Consider the following 18899-nt stretch of genomic DNA (forward strand, 5'->3'; position numbering starts at 1 on the left):
ACATAGCAGTTTCAGAGAAACTGCTATGTTTATATTAGGGTTAATCCAGCCTCTAGTGGCTCTCTCATTGACAGCCGCTAGAGGCGCTTGCGTGATTCTCACTGTGAAAATCAGTGAGAAGACGCCAGCGTCCATAGGAAAGCATTGTGAATGCTTTCCTATGAGACTGGCTGAATGTGTGCGCGGAGAGGAGGCGGGGAGGAGGAGAGCTCTCCCCGCCCAGTGCTGGAGAAAGAGGTAAGTTTAACCCCTTCCTCTACATCCAGCACAGCGGGAGGGGGACCCTGAGGGTGGGGGCACCCTCAGGGAACTAGTTTTCCTGGCACTATAGTGGTCCTTTAAGAGGGTACACAGGTCCGAAGTAAATGGACACAGACAGAAGTGCCAATAAATAGGTGATTGCATATGTTGTTCAGCAATCATTAGGTTCCAGCCACAGCTGCCTATCCTTGACCAAATTTGTTCCAGCCTGGCCCAGTGTTTCAAAGAGCTGATGCAATGCCACTCTACAATGCAAGAAAGGTGTGATGGCTGGTGATTAAAGCAAGAGGGGAAACCCAAACCACCCATTTGTTTCAGGAGTATCAATTCTGCTGCCTCTTCAAACTCCACCCTTATCCAATATGGAGAAAAGCCAGGGGTAGCTGTATCGAAATTGTTTAAAAGATTCAGTAGTCTTGAAAGTAATTTCATCTTGATTGGATTATTTCAGCCAAAACAAAGTACAGCAGCGACCAAGTTCTCATATAGACTCCAATCCAGTCCCGAATCAGGAGGACGTTAAAATTGTATAGCTTTGCAGGATCCGGGGGGGGGAGGGGAGAGGGAGAGAGGGGAGAGGGGAGAGGGAGAGAGATTAACATAAGGTGCTCTTTGCATCATCGGAGAAGGGAATTGGAACTTCACCCAGGAGGTTTTGTGTGTGGGCACAAAGATATTGAGAACCTCGGATTTATTCAAGTTTCAGTTTTCCATATAAATTTTAATTCAGCTACGATGTTTGGGAGGGAGGTAGCGGGCTGCTCTAAATAAAACATGTGGGCATTCATAGAGGCGGAGACCTTGTGATCCACTGCATTGAATTGAAAGTCCCATATGCTTTGGTTGTCCCTGCCTGTGTAACGAACAGCTTTAAGGTTAGAATAAAATCTAAGGTTAACAGTCCTGGCGTATAAGATTTGTGATGTTTACAGGGTCTATCGGTGCATCATTCAGACCCTAGCAGTAGGAATAGTGTAGAGGGCCCAGACCCATCTGCTGGATAATCCTAAAATAATGAACATGCTGCCAGGTTAAGCTGCTCTCAAACAAGAACAATCTACTAGGCATCTCTTGGGGATGAATGCTCAACACCTGACAGCTTACCTTTACTTGGAATTACCATTTATTTTGGTGTGGAAGAGGCTATTCTAAAATAAATTTTCAGACCGCTTGTTCTTCACAAACAGAGAAGGCATTTCACGAGTATGCCACCTGTTGATATATTTTTTAAAAATAGTCCTTAAAGGGACACTATAGGCACCCTGACCACTACATTTTAATGCAGTTCCAGAGAAACTACAGGAGCTTCTTGCTGTTTCACTGAATTTGAGTCCATAAAACAATGTTGGAAATTCATCCAGCATATATAAATCCCCCATAGGAAAGCAATAGTTGAATGTTTTCCTATGGGGAAGGCCTAGTGTGGTCGAGGCGCTCGCAACACATGTGCATTGTATTCCCATTGGTGCTTACATCGGAGGAGGCGGAGCCAGCAAAAAGGGAAACAGGTGAGTGCCACAAGGGAGGGGAGGATAAGGAATATTAGTGTTAGGAATACAAAGCTGTATTTCTAACCCTAAAGAGTTCCTTTAATAACAAATTAAATTTTAGATTTCATTAGAATATCTGGATTTGCTGAACACATTGCATTAAAGAGACATTATAGGCATCAAAACAACTATAGCTCAATGAAGCAGTTTTGGTATAGATTGTGCCCCTGCAGTCTCACTGATCAAATCTCTGCCATTTAAGAGTTAAATCACTTGTTTTGTTTTATGCAGCCCTAGCCACAACTCGCCTGGCTATGACATGGCCTGCATGGAAAAAGGTTTAAGTTTCAAACAGATGTTAACTTGCTTTCAAAGTTAGTATCACCTGCTCTGTAAATTTAATCAAACACAGAAGGCTCCTGCAGGGTCTAGGCGGCTATTAATAGAGCAGGAGATAAGAAATTCTGTATAGCACATTCTGTTAAATATAGAAAGTGTTTAGGAAGGCTGTGCATGCACATTAAAGGGATGTTACTAGGGCTATATAAAATATATATAGTGGCAGTGCAAGGGCAGTGCAATGAACCAAAATTGCTTCATTAAAGTGGTTATGGGGCCCAATTGTGCTGCTGTTCCATATTTACATTTTTAATACGTCAAGTGCAATAAATATGATCACATAAATAACCCAGACACTTTACATTATCCAGTTACTTTATTTCTGGCTCTGTGCCACAATGAGATTACAGAATAAATTTGGCATCATGAATTGTACAAGCATTAAAATTCTGCCCAAAATACATTTTACATCATTGTTGCACGTGAAGCTGACACCGTTTCCAATTAATTAATTCTCCATCTTTTAAAAAGAAAACCCAAATAGCTGTAGGCACAGAGAAAAAAAACTGGAAACTTCATGGGGCCAGGGCAAAGAGAAAAATGCATAAATAATGACATTTAATTTCATTATTACATCAAAAATGTCCAAGTTTTCTAAGCTGCAGGAAAAATCAAAACCTGCAGTACTGTTCTTACAAGTAAAAAATGGAGAGAGCATCCTGTAATAAAACATTGGGTTAATTGTTTAAAACAGAAGCCAGTACAAGATTCATGTGGGTAAAAGATGAGCAGGCACATTGGAATTGTGGGGATGTGTAAAATTGAGCACTGTCAAACCAGTGTAAATTTCTTGGTTTCTCATGGAAAACAATTTTAAACTACTTTTTTCTTTTTATTCCAAACCACAGGTTCAGTCTCCCCTGTCTCTGTTTACTTATGCTTTCTTTTTTCCTTTTTTTCTTTAATATATATAATTATTTCCTTTACCGGGAGCAAATGCTTCCATTTGTACTACACGGTTCAGTTGGTAATTGCCGTCAGAAAAGCATCAGATGATTTCAAACACTTTCTTCAATTCTACTATGAGCTGCCAATCTGATTTTTGCATCTCATCCCTAAACCAGTTTTTCAAAGCATCAATTGATTGACGGTTAATCTGAAATAAAGGAAAATAAGGAGTTTAAAATTACACCAATCACTCAAACGCATATAATACCAGTCTTCAACAGCTATAAAATTAAGTTTATGGTTAACAGTTCAAGGACTAGGGTGTGCCAACCTACCCATTCGATGCTGCCAAAAACAGGTTAAAAATGGGTAGTGTGCAACAGAGATTGTGTCACTGTATTTGAAAAATGCTTTAACCCCTTAAGGACCAAACTTCTGGAATAAAAGGGAATCATGACATGTCACACGTCATGTGTCCTTAAGGGGTTAAAGGGATACTCAAAGCCCAATTGGCTACATCAGTGATTTGAAGTCGTCATGGAGCCTTGAGTCTGTATGTGTAGTGTTTCATACAGAGTCTAACCCTCTGCTGACAGAGATTGTTGGTTCCGTGCATATTTGACATCGGTTGTCAAAACGCAACGTCAAAATGATGCCATATTAGAGTAGGACTCTATGTCACATCCTAAACAACATCAGGTAGTGCTATCTACATGTCCTATGGTACCCAATAAACTTTAACATAAAGCAGGAACTATTAACCTTTGGAACAAGCAGATGCTTGAGAGCAATATTTGATTATGCTCAGCAAGCCTAAAATTGACTGAGCTTAAAGGGAAATGTCCTTAATAACCCAAAGAGCAGAATATAGCAATAAAACATTAAAATAATAAATATGAACTGTGAAGAAGAAGAAATCTGCTTTTCATTACCACCACAGGATGGCAAACAAACATGCCTTACCTTGCTAACCAGGAAATCTGTAGCTTCAAAATGTCTTCCGAACATCTTGGGAGACTCCCCAGGGATGGGTTCTATTTTAATACACACCTCCTGGCCCTTCTTCGCTGTATCCACCGACTTGTGATTGATTTCAATACTGGTCACTATGCCAATTTCTACAAACTGAATGGAAAATAACCCCCAAAGGAAAACGCAAATTAGTATTTGTAGTCACAAGAACACCAGCACTTTGAGAGTGTACATACATTTGTATTTGGCTGGTTTAGAATGTTTCTGCAATGCACTTGTACAATATTGTTCAAAATCACAAATGTGTAAACAGGAGTCATAACATCAACATACACAACCCCAAAGCAATAAGCGATCAATAAACAAAGGGTGTTTCAGAATAACAATTGTTCATTGGCTTAGTCACCACAAAATCCATCTTAAATTTCTGCTGTAAAAATTCCTTTCTAAACTCAATTGCTTCCTTTGCAGAAACTAGAATTCATTATTCGAGGTATAATATGCTTTCAAGAAAGGGGGCGGGGGGGAAGGTTGCAATTTTCACACAAAAAAATAATTTTAAAAAGTCACGATTTTCTAAAGAAACCACAATTGAAGTTCTGTATTACTCACACTGTAATACACACTATATCCAGATTTACTTACTCCTTTGGTTGGTACACACATCAGAGTCCCCTGTTTCAACTGGCCAGCTTCCACTATTACACCCATGACAATCGGATCACGAGAGTTGAAAATAAATTGAGGGAGGATTCTTAATTTGCATGGAAATACTGCTATATGTCTGAAAGTGAAGGGGGGAAAAAATGTACAATACAAAGAATGAGAACCAGACACCATATTTAAATATTTGAAAATAAGGGCCACAGGAAAAAAAAAAAAAGTAAAGGGACCCTATTGACACCTGCACCACACACTGCCCCTGTCCCTATAGGACACTATGGTGTTAGGAATATATATTTGTATTCCTAACACTATAGTGTTCATGTTACAGGTAGGGATGATTGTTCAATAAAAAAAATATGAAATTAGAAGTAACTGAAGAAATATATTAAAGCATATAAAAAATATATTTATGCACTGTATATACCGTAATTGCTACTACGATTATAGTCGCTGTTCTAAGAAAAGGTTGGGAAATGCTCTCCTAGAGCAGAATAAAATATTGTGTATGTGGAAGGGGAGGGGGGTTACTTACTTGAATTCCTCCTGCTTTTGCTTTTTGTAATCCTGTCGGTACTTGGTAAAGGCATCAAATAAATGGTAAATTATCTCAGCGCTAAAAACGCGAACTCCTAAACTATCTGCCATTTCCTGGGCTTCTCTTTCAATTCGGACATCAAAGGCTAAAATAACAGCATATCTGTGATTATAAAAAGGAAAAAGAGAAATCAATTAGGCAACCTTTCCCACTGCTGTCCCAGATTCAAGCATGTTGTATGAGAAATGTACTCACTGAGGATCATGTTCCAACATCACTGAGGCTTTCATGACATCTTTCCTATGAACGGGGCCAATGTTTATTCCAGCATACTGTTAAAAAGAACCAAGATAGATTGATTAATATCAATAATTGAATTGCTCTTTTAGATGAAATTTCTCAGAAACGAAAACAATTCAAACAGTACAAACTTACTGGCACTTCAGATGTTTTCAAGAACTCCAACAGGGCTTCCAAGGATCCCAAGGTGGAGGCTTGAACATAAACACCTTTTTCTTCCAATTTAATTGCATTTAGTGTCTGCTTTAATTCATGAATTAATTCATCCTTAAAAAATAAAAATAAAAAGTGTAAACATGCAAAGTCTTGCTTTTTTTTTTATCCACTTCACTTTATTGACGAGCAGCCACATACAGATAGCATACAATACCAATATACATCACAAACATGTGTTTAAGTGGGAGATTATTACTAAATTATAATGGCTGAAATCCTGCCAGAATATCAACAATGAATTTTACATATCACATGGTGTAAATAAGACTGGCAGATAAAGACATCTTATTTTATATATCAGTCAGCATTACAAAGTACACTTTGGAACCACATTTATGAGTAATGTCTGTCATATTGTAAGATGACACTGGTATTCATAGTATTGCCTAATACTGCTTAAACAATTGGCATCTAGGATTTCAGCATAGCACAAGTCTAAACCCAATAGACTTCTTAAAAACATCAATCAAAAGTTAGATGCAAGATCTGCATAAAAATACAAAATATAACAACTTTTAGCAGGAGGCAAACTCGACATTAGCCACATCTTTAGGATTAGCCCCATACACAGATAGGCTATCAGCCAATTCCCAATTGTGAGATTAGGCCCTATAGATTCTTCATTCATCCTTGGGGGTCCCAGGGTCACACAGAGGGAAGCAGTGCCGAGTGATGCCACTAACAAGCCACCAGTGTAGAAGTGGAGCATGAGCACAGTACCTTCTAAAGCCATACAATCCAGGTGTAGACTTTCATATAGTGGAAATGGTGCAAATTTCTCAGAAACGAAATGTTCTCCCCCACAAAAGGTTAACAACATGAATTTCAGGATATTTGGGAAGTTATTTTATGCTAGTATAGACTTGGGCCCTGTGCCTGGATGATGTTGCTGCACATTGTGTTGTGAGGAGTATGCTTGTTTTCTAGATGCCTGCCAGGACTCCAACATCAGTCAAAAATTGTTGCATAATTCATTGAAGACCCCCATCCTTTGCATATTCACCTGATAATGCCCGCCACTTGGCCCCAGCTGCCATGGATGCAAGACGTAGATTGTGTGCCAGGAAAGTAGGCTGCTGGAGATTCCCGAGGGATATAGGCTGGAAAGATCGTCCGCCTCTGTCACCCGTACATTCATGAAGGACACAACACTGTCACATGTTCGTGTTGCCAAATGTGACGGATGACAGTGCCGAGTAGTGAGCGTATAATGCCAGATATGTTGCCAAAAGATCCCCAAGGATATAGTGCCTGGGATCAGCCCAAGCAAATTCTTACTTTTACTCAAGTGGCAGACAATTTTTTTCAAAGAGTAAAATGGTCAACATTTTTGCAGTATTACGCTGTAATCACACCACTAACCTTAAGGACTGGAATCTCATCTTCCTTGTGAGCAACCAAAATGGGCAAACCAGCCAGTGCTTTCTCCAAGTCCTTTCCAAGGATCTTCACTCCCTGTGCAGCTTCCACTTCTTTGTGTTTTTCGTACTGATTCTGCAACATTTAGGGAAGGCAAGAATTTCAATATGTTTAAGGACCACCTATGAACTAATAACAGCATATGACATGATAAAGTGCATAAGAATGTCTGTGTCAGGGCAAGATAGAAGCAACTTTCAGAAGCTGCAGATTTAAGATAAGTTCAATTGTGACTTCCTGTTGAAATCATGACTTTTCTAAAATAAAAAAAGGAAGATACTCAACACACTACAGCAATCGAAAAGCAATACTTTACCAAAGTGCAGAAGGTAAGCATGGGGAGGTGGGCCAGACAAAGAATAGAAAGCACAAGCCAGACTCTTCAAATGGAACATAATCAGATAACTTTATTTACCTTGACTCTTAATTCTTTCATAGGAGGAGGTAGCAAGAGGCCTCGAATCTGTGTTACAATTGGACCTTCCACACCAGGAACTATAATTATGTCACTTTCCTTTAGACGCCCATTAATTAAAATGACATCAATGGTTGTGCCCATTCCTGGAAGAGCTTTCACCTAGTAATGTAAAATAGATACAGAGAGAAATTTCCATAGCTGTGTTTGTTCATACACTGAAATCTTCAAAATGATTTTTACATTCTGTATAAAGCAATACAATTCATTCAGAAGATACAACAAACTAGGGATCGACCGATATTGATTTTTTTAGAGCAGATAACGATATCGATAATCTGTGAACTTTCAGGCCGATAGCTTGCCGATATTCTGTACATTTACCGTTTTGAAAAAATAAACTATTTCTAAAGGTAAATGCACAAAATATACATGCCACATGTAGTGGATGAAGTGTGTTTAGACAGGGAAGCGGTGTGTGTATGTTTGTGTCGTGTGTGTGTATATAGTGTTTGTGTAGTGTGTGTATAGTGTGTGTATAGTGAATGCAGTGCGTATAGTGTGCGTATAGTGAATGCAGTGTTTGTGTAGTGTGTATTTATAATGAATGCAGAGTGTGTGTGTTTGTGTGCATATAATGCATAGTGAATGCAGTGTGTGTGTGTAGTGTGCGTAGAGTGAATGCAGAGTGTGCGTATAGTGAATTCAGTGTGTGCGCAGTGTGCGTATAGTGAATGCAGTGTGTGCAAAATGAATGCAGTGTGTGTGTGCAGTGTGCGTATAGTGAATGCAGTGTGTGTGCAGTGGGCGTATAGTGAATGCAGTGTGTGTGCAGTGGGCGTATAGTGAATGCAGTGTGTGTGCAGTGGGCGTATAGTGAATGCAGTGTGTGTGCAGCGGGCGTATAGTGAATGCAGTGTGTGTGCAGCGGGCGTATAGTGAATGCAGTGTGTGTGTAGTGTGCGTATAGTGAATGCAGTGTATGTAGTGTGCGTATAGTGAATGCAGTGTATGTAGTGTGCGTATAGTGAATGCAGTGTGTGTGTGTAGTGTGCGTATAGTGAATGCAGTGTGTGTGTGTAGTGTGCGTATAGTGAATGCAGTGTGCGTATAGTGAATGCAGTGTGTGTGTAGTGTGCGTATAGTGAATGCAGTGTGTGTGTAGTGTGCGTATAGTGAATGCAGTGTGTGTGTAGTGTGCGTATAGTGAATGCAGTGTGTGTGTAGTGTGCGTATAGTGAATGCAGTGTTTGTGTAGTGTGCGTATAGTGAATGCAGTGTGTGCGTAGTGTGCGTATAGTGAATGCAGTGTTTGTGTAGTGTGCGTATAGTGAATGCAGTGTTTGTGTAGTGTGCGGATAGTGAATGCAGTGTTTGTGTAGTGTGCGGATAGTGAATGCAGTGTTTGTGTAGTGTGCGGATAGTGAACGCAGTGTTTGTGTAGTGTGCGGATAGTGAACGCAGTGTTTGTGTAGTGTGCGTATAGTGAACGCAGTGCTGGTGTAGTGTGCGGATAGTGAATGCAGTGCTTGTGTAGTGTGCGTATAGTGAATGCAGGGTTTGTGTAGTGTGTATTTATAATGAATGCAGAGTGTGTGTGTATATAATGAATGCAGAGTGTGTGTAGTGTGTGCATATAATGCAGAGTGTGTGTATATAATGAATGCAGTGTGTGTGTGTGTTTCTGAAGGGATGTAATTTGTATAAAATGGGGGGAGGGAGGGGATTTTATATTTTAATATTTATAGGTTTTTATTTATTTTTCTGGTCTCCTTGCTGGTTACCTGGCCAGGGAGGGGGGCTATAGCATTCCCTGGTGGTCCAGTGGTACTGAGCAGTGGGGGGGCCAAGCAAGCTGTTACTTACGTTCCCAGCAGCTCCCCGTGTAAATCTCGCAGTGTGCGTGCCGCGCGGAGCGTTGCCATGGTAACTCGAGGCAACACTGATGGCCGTGGGATTCGCGAGATTTACACAGGGAGCTGAAGGGAAGGGAAGTAAGAGCTTGCTGACGGCCCTCCCAGGCCTGCCGGGCTTGTAATGGGCCCGGCGGTCCTGGTATGTATTATCGGCAATATCGGTAACTCTATTGGTAGATACCGATATTGCTGAAAATACAGAATATTGGCCGATAATATCGGTAAAACCGCCAATTGGTCGATCCCTACAACAAACTGAAGAATTTTAGAGGAATGTTCCAAGTGTTGCCCCGCTACGGTCTGTAATGAATGCGGATGCCAGACTGATTTCCCTCTCTAGTAGGTCCTCACACCTCACCCCTCTGTCAGTCCTTACATTGGCTTCCTGTATCCTATAGGAGTCCGTTCAAAGTGCAAATCCATACTTATAAAGCACTGAATAATTCTAGCCCCTCATATCTCCTCACAGATCCATAGGTATGCCCCTTCTCTGGCTCTCCGCTCTGCCCGTGACCTTTTCCTGCCCACTGCTCGCACCCGTGCGGCCAACTTACGCTTACAGGGCTTCACACGGGCAGCTCTCTTCCTATGGAATACCCTGCCTACCGCCATCAGACTCTCCCCTATTCTTCAATCCTTTAAGAAGTGCCTTAAAGCCCATCTCTTTAGGAAAGCTTAAAAGATACAATTTAATATTTTTATTTTTTTTTAAATTGGCTTTTTACCTCCATGACTTGAGCTCTCAACTCCTCTGACTGGAGCAGTCTTTTATTGAGCATGGTCTGTGTCAGGTCCACAAGTAGGGAAATCAGATTGCCCATACCATCTCCAGTATGGGCAGAGGTAGGAACCAGGGACACAAATGTACGAGGATCTTTATTTTCGTGGAACAAAGCTGCATTCAAGCCCTTAAAAACAGAAATTTAAATATGGTACACCAACATTAGTGCAAATACATACATTTCAAGTTCTCCATATCCACATTCATCTTCGTTTTAGCAAGTGTCAACCGACATAATGTGCCACCTTTACCATTGATGACTATTTGAAAGGGTTTTCTCCAAGATACATGTGTCATGATCTCGCAATGCTAATTAAGGAAAAGGGTCACTGAGAAAGAAGTGTGCTGGAAAAATACTATATAGTACCCAAATCAATAGAAGAATATATATATATATATATATATATATATATACACATACATATACACACACAAAGTAACCTATAAATGGATTATAGCAAATACAATAATTATATTGGCATTACAGGATTAAAAAGAAATTACTAAAAAAGTATGTGGTGGAAAAGGAACCAAGAAAAATATAACAGATACACCTTGAAGACACATTTAGAAAAATAAATTATTGGTTGGGGGAATAAATGACTGAAAAACAGGTATATGTAAATTAACATGTTATAAAAAATAAATAAAAAATAATACAAAGCCTTGTGCTCGCTTCAATTATACAAAAATATATCCCCTCACTCTCGTGTGACAATTATTCTTTTAAATGAACATGCTTCCGTATTTTTAGGATGCTCTTTTATTTAAAAAATTCTTTTTTATTTTGGTGACTGCAAATGTTTATGGATTCTCTTTACATGCATTGTTTTTTTATCTTTACCTGCAATAGCATGTGGTTATGGCTTAAATGGTAGTTTTCTAACTAATGTTGGGTACAAAAGTAGATTTGGGGTTTTATTATGTGCCTTCTTTTTATGCTCTTATAACATGTAAAAAAGTAGTTTTTTGGGGCGAAGCTAGCCACGGAACGGAGCGGTCGCAATCCTTTGAGCTCTGAGCCAACATTGGCAAAAATTAAGATTTTTGGAGGAAAAAGGGCACATAGCCAGCTAGCTATCCTTCTCCCTTGTCAAGGAACACAATGAGCAGAAAGAACAAAAAACTTAAACCCTAATGTCTGAGATATCTGAGAACGTCTACGAAACTAGCAACAGGCCGCATGGCACAAGATGGCGCTGGAAGACGACAGCTCTCTCTACTCCTCGGACAGCACCACCTCGGATCTTTGAGAGGGACTATCCCCAGGCCAGACACTGGGCTTGTCACCCTAGTGTTCTCCCACACAGTCATCAGTCGGGGCAATGTGACAGCGGATCTGCTCAAAACTATGTTGGCCGATTTGAGCAAGGACATAGCCACAGATATGGCCTATTTTAAGGATACAACGGCCAAGATTGTCCTCCTGGAAGCCTCTACAAGCACCCATGACACTAGACTTATCTCGTTTGAACGGCAGATTGAAGAACTGAAGCAACAACAACTTACCACGGCTGAAAGGATGGACACCTTGGAAGACCAACGGAGAAAATACAACTTAAAAATCCGTGGAATTCCGGAGTCTGTCGGCCTCACTGACCTGCCACAATATGCCAGATGCCTAACAGCGGTCCTCCTACCACCTAAACAGGCAAAATCGCTGAGGCTTGATGGACTGTTTCACCTCCCAAAGCTGTAGTTGCCACCCTTATCAGCTACTGCACATCTTATTATCAGGTTCCAGTCCCTCCAGGAAAAAGCTGCGGCCCAAGGGAAGACCCCTTAACTTTCGAAGGGTCTACTCTATCAATGTTCCCAGACCTCACACGCAGTACTCTTATTTGGAGAATAACCCTACAGCCACTCTTGCAACAGCTGCGCCTTAGGTACATACCCCATCACTGGGGAACACCAAAGGTTTACTCACCAGGGGACTGCCTACAGATCTCGCAGCTATCTGGAACTGGAAACCCTCCTGCAAAAGCTAGGCCTTGCTGACCACCTGGACAAGAGAAGCACAGGACTTTCCCACCTGAATCCTGCTAAGATAGCGAAGTTCACCCCTCGCCCATCCCAGTGACTTACCTCTGTGCAAGACCCGACAGACAGAGAAGGTCAGGGACTAACACTGGAATTCGAAGAACTCCCTCTTTCCACCGCTACAAACTGGCTCTCACCATGGTCCGCAGCTCCACTATATGCTTACACTTGTTATATGTTCCGTTACCGTTATACTATTATTTGTATAATAGTATAGCAGATAATTGTTATTCTTTTTCTCACTTAAAACACGGACATCCAAGATAACGCAGCCACTGGGTCAAATAGGCCAGTTGCTACTCTTAACTACCATGCCTCACCAATATATTTACTATCCCCCCGCCCGGCATATAATTGCAAGCTTTTGAGTACTAGGCCGGCTAATAGGAAAGAAAAGAGCCCCTTGATGAGCATTGCCAAACCCGTGAGCCCCCCACAAACCTGCATGTAAGCCCACAAGGGTTAACAATCTGTGTCCCATCCTAGTACTCTAATAATTTTTCGCCTTTATCATTTATTATTTTTCTTTTTTCCAAAAACACAAAATACCTAATTTAGCATGTCTTTGAGTCTGATAACTTATAAGAATGTACCTATCTGTGCATTTATTGTCATGTTTACCCAATACGTTTTATTACAATCATGCTGAATGAAAAATAAAGAATGAAAAAAAAAAAAAAGGTTTAATATATTTTGTTCTGTAAAGAAAACGATACATAAAAGAACGCTATAAATTAACGTTTAGTCAAGTTGTGTATTTTGACTTGAAAATAACTAGGGACTGAAAATAAATACATTTCATCTAGGTAGAAAAGGATTCTTGGTTACCTGTTGTGCGAATTCAACAATGATGGACTTGGTACGCTCCTCAAACTCATCCTTGGTATTTTTCTTTTGTTTTTTCAATGTTGCAGCTACATCAGTATCTGGACTCTTCTTCCAATCATATAACCTGTCAACCTGAAATCAATGAATAGTGAGTAAACTAAGCTAATTGAGGGGCATTTCTCCAAAAGCTACTTTAATATTTGCAATTATGATTCTTCTAAGAAACACCCATTACACAATTGATATGTTTACCAATTAACATGATCAAAAATATAAATAAATACACTAGCTACTTACTTTGTTCAGAGCCACAACAAAAGGACACTTCTTAGTCTTCAACAGATTTAAAGATTCAATAGTCTGTGGCTCCAACCCATGCATAATATCCACAACAAGAATGGCAATGTCACAAAGTGAACTTCCACGGTTCCTCAAGTTACTAGGAAGTGAAGAGTAAAAATATGGTAAGAACTTGCTTAAACTAGCAGAATAATTGGCATTTTCTGCACTATAAATAGGAACATAAGATAAAAGATCACAGATTTCTGTGGATGTAATGTACAAGATCACAACTAGATGATCACAGAACTGCCATAACACTGTAAATTCATGAAATAGAATTCAAAATGTGCTTTAGAAAAAAAAAAACATAAGTAAATACTAATGGTCTTAGGTTATCCAAAAGATGGAAAATAAAGAGTCACCTCTGCTAATCCCAAATATGAATCCTTAAAATGGGCTGTGTTAAAATAGGCCAATCAAAATACAGCCTCTCAAAACCCAGTAAACACACAAAATAGGACCCATAATAAAATACTAGACTGGATAGCAGTCTTGTAAAATTAAAAAGGTCGGTTTAATATCAAAGTTTAAACAGGTTGCAGCATAATAAACCCATCCTCTATATAAGTAATCAAGGTTCCATAAACTAAATTCAGGAAGACATGCATTAGATCATTCCAGAGAATCCAGTTTGACAATCACTACACCTGTAATAGTGAACCTAAACAATACTACGCGATTGTAAACATACAGCTCAACGACAAGCTAACTATACAAAACGGAGAAGGCTTTGTTCCTTAACAATCTTATCCCTTCACGTTTCTCATGTATAGCAGCATTATGCCGGGCTAGTTACATACAATAAGAATATTAGCCACTCAGCTATCACTAATATAATAATATGATGTACACCACATTAGAACATATTATGATGTACAGTTGCAAAACAAATTGCAGATACATGTGTACAAAATAAAATAGCTCAGAGGACTTAAACAGGCTATATCTCAAACTTTAGATTGCATCCCTGGCTGACATGGTCCTTTAACTTTTCCTCAATAGCATTTCAGGAATTTGAAAGTGAAGCAATGCTAATAGCTTGAGCTAGTGTTGATATTTTTTCACTAGTTTTTATAATTTTTATATGTAGCATATAAAAAAAAACCCAAAAAACAGACAGTTAAAAGCACATCATGCTACATTTTACAATAAGAGTAAGAGACAGCAACAGCTGATACATGACAGCAATTAAAACAGCATCTTAGAACAGCCAAGGTGAAAATTATCACATGAGCAATGAACAAAATATGTTTACATAAATAGGATTTTAAGTAAAAATCAACATAAACCTGGGCTGATTACCTGAAGGACTCGTGGCCAGGGGTATCAATGATCAGCATACCAGGAATCTTTATATTGTCCTTGTCGAACTATTTTAAAGAGAACAATTAGAAGTGGGCACTATTCAAAACACCTTCTCAGTAGAGCAGCAATACAACACAAAGGATAATCATACTTACATTTTTAACCATTTTAATCTGTTCCTTAATGGCGTCTAAGGGGACATTAGTTGCTCCTATCTGTTGGGTGATGCCACCAGCTTCACCATCTTGAACATGTGTATGTCTAAGCTGTATGGAAACCACAAAGAATCATGACCATGGTTGTACATCTTAGCAAAATATATTTACATTTCCACATACATTTTAATATACACACACAATAAAGCATGCAAACCACTCAAAATTATATAGCTTTTCACTCCTGTAGCCAAGTGCTTCCATAGGTTGGTAGGGGAGAGCTACATTCTTCTCATAATCCACATAGAGCTCTTAGTGATGAACTACATTTCATGCATTGTGTAGACCTATAGCCCAGCAAGAAAATATTTCCAATTTAGCTATGTCAATTCACTAAAATTAACCCATAAGTGAATAAAGCCCAATAAATGAATTGCTAAACCCCACAAGTGAAAATCTACAGAAAAGAGATAATTATACCTTGTCTAAGATTTTTGTTTTTCCTGTATCTACATGCCCAAGCACACAAATAACTGGAGCTCTGAGTGTTTGTGTCACAGTTTTCTGATTTTCAATGCGCCGTTTCTAAAATAAAATAAAAAATACATAAATAAAAAGTAATGAGATTTCTGCATCATTTGTCATTTAATCGATTAGGAAAATGTCAGTAGTAAAGTGTCCTCAATTCACAACAAATTTTAAAGAAGTAATAGAAGCATTGCCCGTAGTCTTCAACTCACAATAGCTGTAAAATATGTAATGCTATCGTTTTGGGGTCATAAAATGGAACAGGAACCTTCTCATAAACTACATACATATAGACACACACACACACACACACCTTATTAAATGTTTTAATTAAATATCATATGGTAATAGACTTACTATGGCAAGACAGAAATATGTTCTTCACAACATGCATAGCCGGAAATCAAAAATGATTGGCACTTTAAGAATATTAATCTATTGTACACCAACATTAAAAGTGGATTGTGGTTTGCAGGCCTCTAAGATATTACATGAATAATGTAAATTCAATAAATTGTTGAAATGTAAGTGTTGGCAGAGAAAATAGGGAACTATATTTTAAAAGCTTTATTAAAGACAGTTAAAATGAGTACACCAAGCACCATTACTACTGGTAACGCTGCCAGGAGCGCCTTGGTGCACTGTGAGTAGTCACCTGACTACTTAGCCAACGAGACAGCACTACACAGGAGCTATGCAATGAAAGATTCTTACAAGAGCTTCCAGATCCAAGGAAGGAGGCGACTGGCAGACCCCTGGTTAGTAGTCAAATAGTGGTATGCAGTGGTTATGGTGCTTGAAGTGTTCCATTAAAAGGGCACTCTAAACAACATAACCATTTACATGTCATCATACTGGTTATGGTGTTACACATATTTTCCCCAAACTTATTTGGAGCAATTTCATAAAACCTGGGGCTCCCCCTAGCATCTATACACTGCTGCATTATAAAGTGTGAATCTGTCCAACCTAGATGCCTGATTATACTAGGGTTAGACTAGGACTCTCAACCAATTATGGCCATCCAATTTGATAAAATAGTTCCCAATATTGTGGAAGTGTAATGTGCATGTTATTCATGCTGCAGCAGCATATTGGGATGTCTATGGGTGCTGGGGAGGATGGGATTTCCAACCTATTTCAAGAAACAAGGGTTCAACACCTTTAGACTTATGTGCCATTTGCACTGATATATAGCGTATTTTTCGCTCCATAAGACGCACCTAGTTTTTAGAGGAGAAAACCCAGAAAAAAAAATATTCTGAACAAACTGTCCCATAGTGTTTCTTACTATGGGACAGTTTGTTCAGAATATTTTTTTTTCTCCCCTGTCCCATAGTGTTCCTTACCACCTACCAGTGTCCCTTCTCCTGTCCCATAATGATCTTTAATCCCTTAAGGACCAAACTTCTGGAATTAAAGGGAATCATGACATGTCATGTGTCCTTAAGGGGTTAAACCTCCCTCTCCTGTCCCATAATGATCTTTAAACCCCCCTCCCTCTGTCCCATAATGATCTTTAAACCCCCCCTCCCCTTGTCCCATAATTACTTACCTGTCTTGTAGCGTGGGCCGGCTTAACAGCTCGTACAGGAACTTCAATTTCTGGTTCCGGCGGGACTGAAAAGAAGTGTGCACACTGAGTGCGCACTTCCTTTCAGTCCCGCCGGAAACCGGAACCTGAAATTGAAGTTCCTGTACCGCGGTGCGCACTGTGCTGCCGGCCCACGCTACAAGACAGGTAAGTAAAGCTTCATATTCACTCCATAAGACGCACAGACATTTCCCCTCACTTTGGATGGAGGGGGGAGTGCATATATATATATGGAAAGTAATTTAGGATCATATCTGTAAATTACGGGATGTGGAGTGCTAAATTACAAAATCTACAGGGTTATTTACTAAAGTGAGAATTGTTTGCAATTTAAATTTCAGCTATTTTTGCACCAAGATAGAACTTCTCTTTGAATTGCCAAGAATTCTCAGTTTAGTATACAATCCTGCTAGTTAAAATTTAGAAGAGAGTTGCACTTATGATTGTACAATTAACAGCACGTATATAGTAGGATAAAGGAAATTTCAGCATGGGAAAGGTGGTCAGCCAGAAAGACAGTACAGAATCTATAGTAGGGTGATCGATATTCAATGCTATACAATTCCTATCAGTACCTCTATTCTTCTCTTTGCTCTGTCATAAGCTTTTTCTTCTTTGGTACGGTCATCATCAGAATCAGACTCCGATTCTGAGCTCAGTTCTTTACTTTGCTTTTTCTCCTCAGATTTTGAGGTCACCGGCCGAGTGGCCACTGGCTTCTCATCTAAAGACTTTCCATCATCACTGCCATCACTATCTCCTTCCTCATCATCATCTTCATCGCTTTCTCCCTCATCCTCATCATCTTCATCCTCCTCATCATCTTCTTCCTCTTCATTCTTTTCCTGAACTTCTATGTGGACCGTTTTTGCTTCTGTGGAGAAAAGCAGCATTCAAAATTATAAAACTTGAATACATTTCTATCTTTAATTTTAAGCCTTGCACCTTGCAAATCAGGAACAATTGTTTTTTGTTTTTTTTAAAGGGCATAGTTTCTCCTCAAAACCCCAAATAGAAATAGACAAGAAGCAGACAAATATATTTGAATACAAACCTTTTTCTTCATCACTAACTATAGCTTCCCAGTCATCCACTCCTGCATCTTCCTCTGCAGCTGTAAGGTATATAAAAAAAAAAGTTTTGATTTTAGTAAAATGGTTGAATGAAAAGGGCAGACGTATAATTCAGCTGCCAAAAGACATGCTCGACAAATTAAGAAAAAATAAAAAAAATAAGAGAGAGAAAGAAAAAGAAAAAACAGGTTAAGCAGGAAGCTTAGAAGGGACACTTATAGCACAACAGTTTCCAGTGGAAGGAGGCTATGAGTGTAGTTCCACTGGGTTTTGCTGCACTGTTTCCAAACAGTTTGAGAAAACGAGGAAGAATTCCCAGCTTCTTGCGACATCATGAAGATTCACTTCATCTATCAGTGTTTATGGAATAAGAGGCTGTAAGTATGGGGGTATTGGCATTGATCCTTTAGGCAGTACCAAGGCTCCTGCTGTTCAAACACTTGAATAGAATTTGAACACTTGAATTTGATTTGCCAAAAAAATAAGAAATCTAAAGACTCATCGCACCATAGCCACTACAAGAAATCTGTAGTAGTAATGTTGGTTAAGAGTTTCATTTAAAATGAAAACTGGTAAGAGAACAGACACACCAACCCCATGCTAAGCACTATACCCTGGAGAAGGAAAAAGAGAAAACTTACTAGCACATCAGGGGTGCAAATAGATTTGAAATCTTAAACTCTTCTCCACAGCAAGGGAATGATGTCTAGAAGTAGGTTTGTTAAACACCATGCAGTATATTGTTTTTTTGGGGTTTTTTTTTTTTAAGGTATACA

General features: G+C 39.3%; 1 protein-coding gene across 2 annotated transcripts in view; it reads right to left on the reverse strand.

Moving 5' to 3' along the window:
- Window positions 1-2447: 2447 nt before the first annotated feature.
- Window positions 2448-18899, reverse strand: part of EIF5B (eukaryotic translation initiation factor 5B) — a 37090-nt gene continuing 20638 nt past the window's right edge. For both annotated transcript variants that reach the window (XM_063458832.1, XM_063458821.1), the window contains 16 exons: window positions 18105-18164; window positions 17626-17924; window positions 15409-15513; window positions 14929-15039; window positions 14771-14838; window positions 13424-13565; window positions 13127-13258; window positions 10203-10385; window positions 7562-7723; window positions 7090-7221; window positions 5647-5778; window positions 5467-5543; window positions 5209-5373; window positions 4656-4794; window positions 4002-4163; window positions 2448-3246 (listed from right to left, as the gene is read on the reverse strand). In XM_063458832.1, coding sequence (XP_063314902.1) covers window positions 3139-3246; window positions 4002-4163; window positions 4656-4794; window positions 5209-5373; window positions 5467-5543; window positions 5647-5778; window positions 7090-7221; window positions 7562-7723; window positions 10203-10385; window positions 13127-13258; window positions 13424-13565; window positions 14771-14838; window positions 14929-15039; window positions 15409-15513; window positions 17626-17924; window positions 18105-18164 — 2177 coding nt within the window. In that variant the 3' untranslated portion in view covers window positions 2448-3138. The remainder of the gene's footprint in view (window positions 3247-4001; window positions 4164-4655; window positions 4795-5208; window positions 5374-5466; window positions 5544-5646; window positions 5779-7089; window positions 7222-7561; window positions 7724-10202; window positions 10386-13126; window positions 13259-13423; window positions 13566-14770; window positions 14839-14928; window positions 15040-15408; window positions 15514-17625; window positions 17925-18104; window positions 18165-18899) is intronic.

The sequence above is a fragment of the Pelobates fuscus genome, chromosome 1 (genome assembly GCF_036172605.1).
Source record: "Pelobates fuscus isolate aPelFus1 chromosome 1, aPelFus1.pri, whole genome shotgun sequence".
In the NCBI taxonomy this organism is placed as follows: Eukaryota; Metazoa; Chordata; class Amphibia; order Anura; family Pelobatidae; genus Pelobates; species Pelobates fuscus.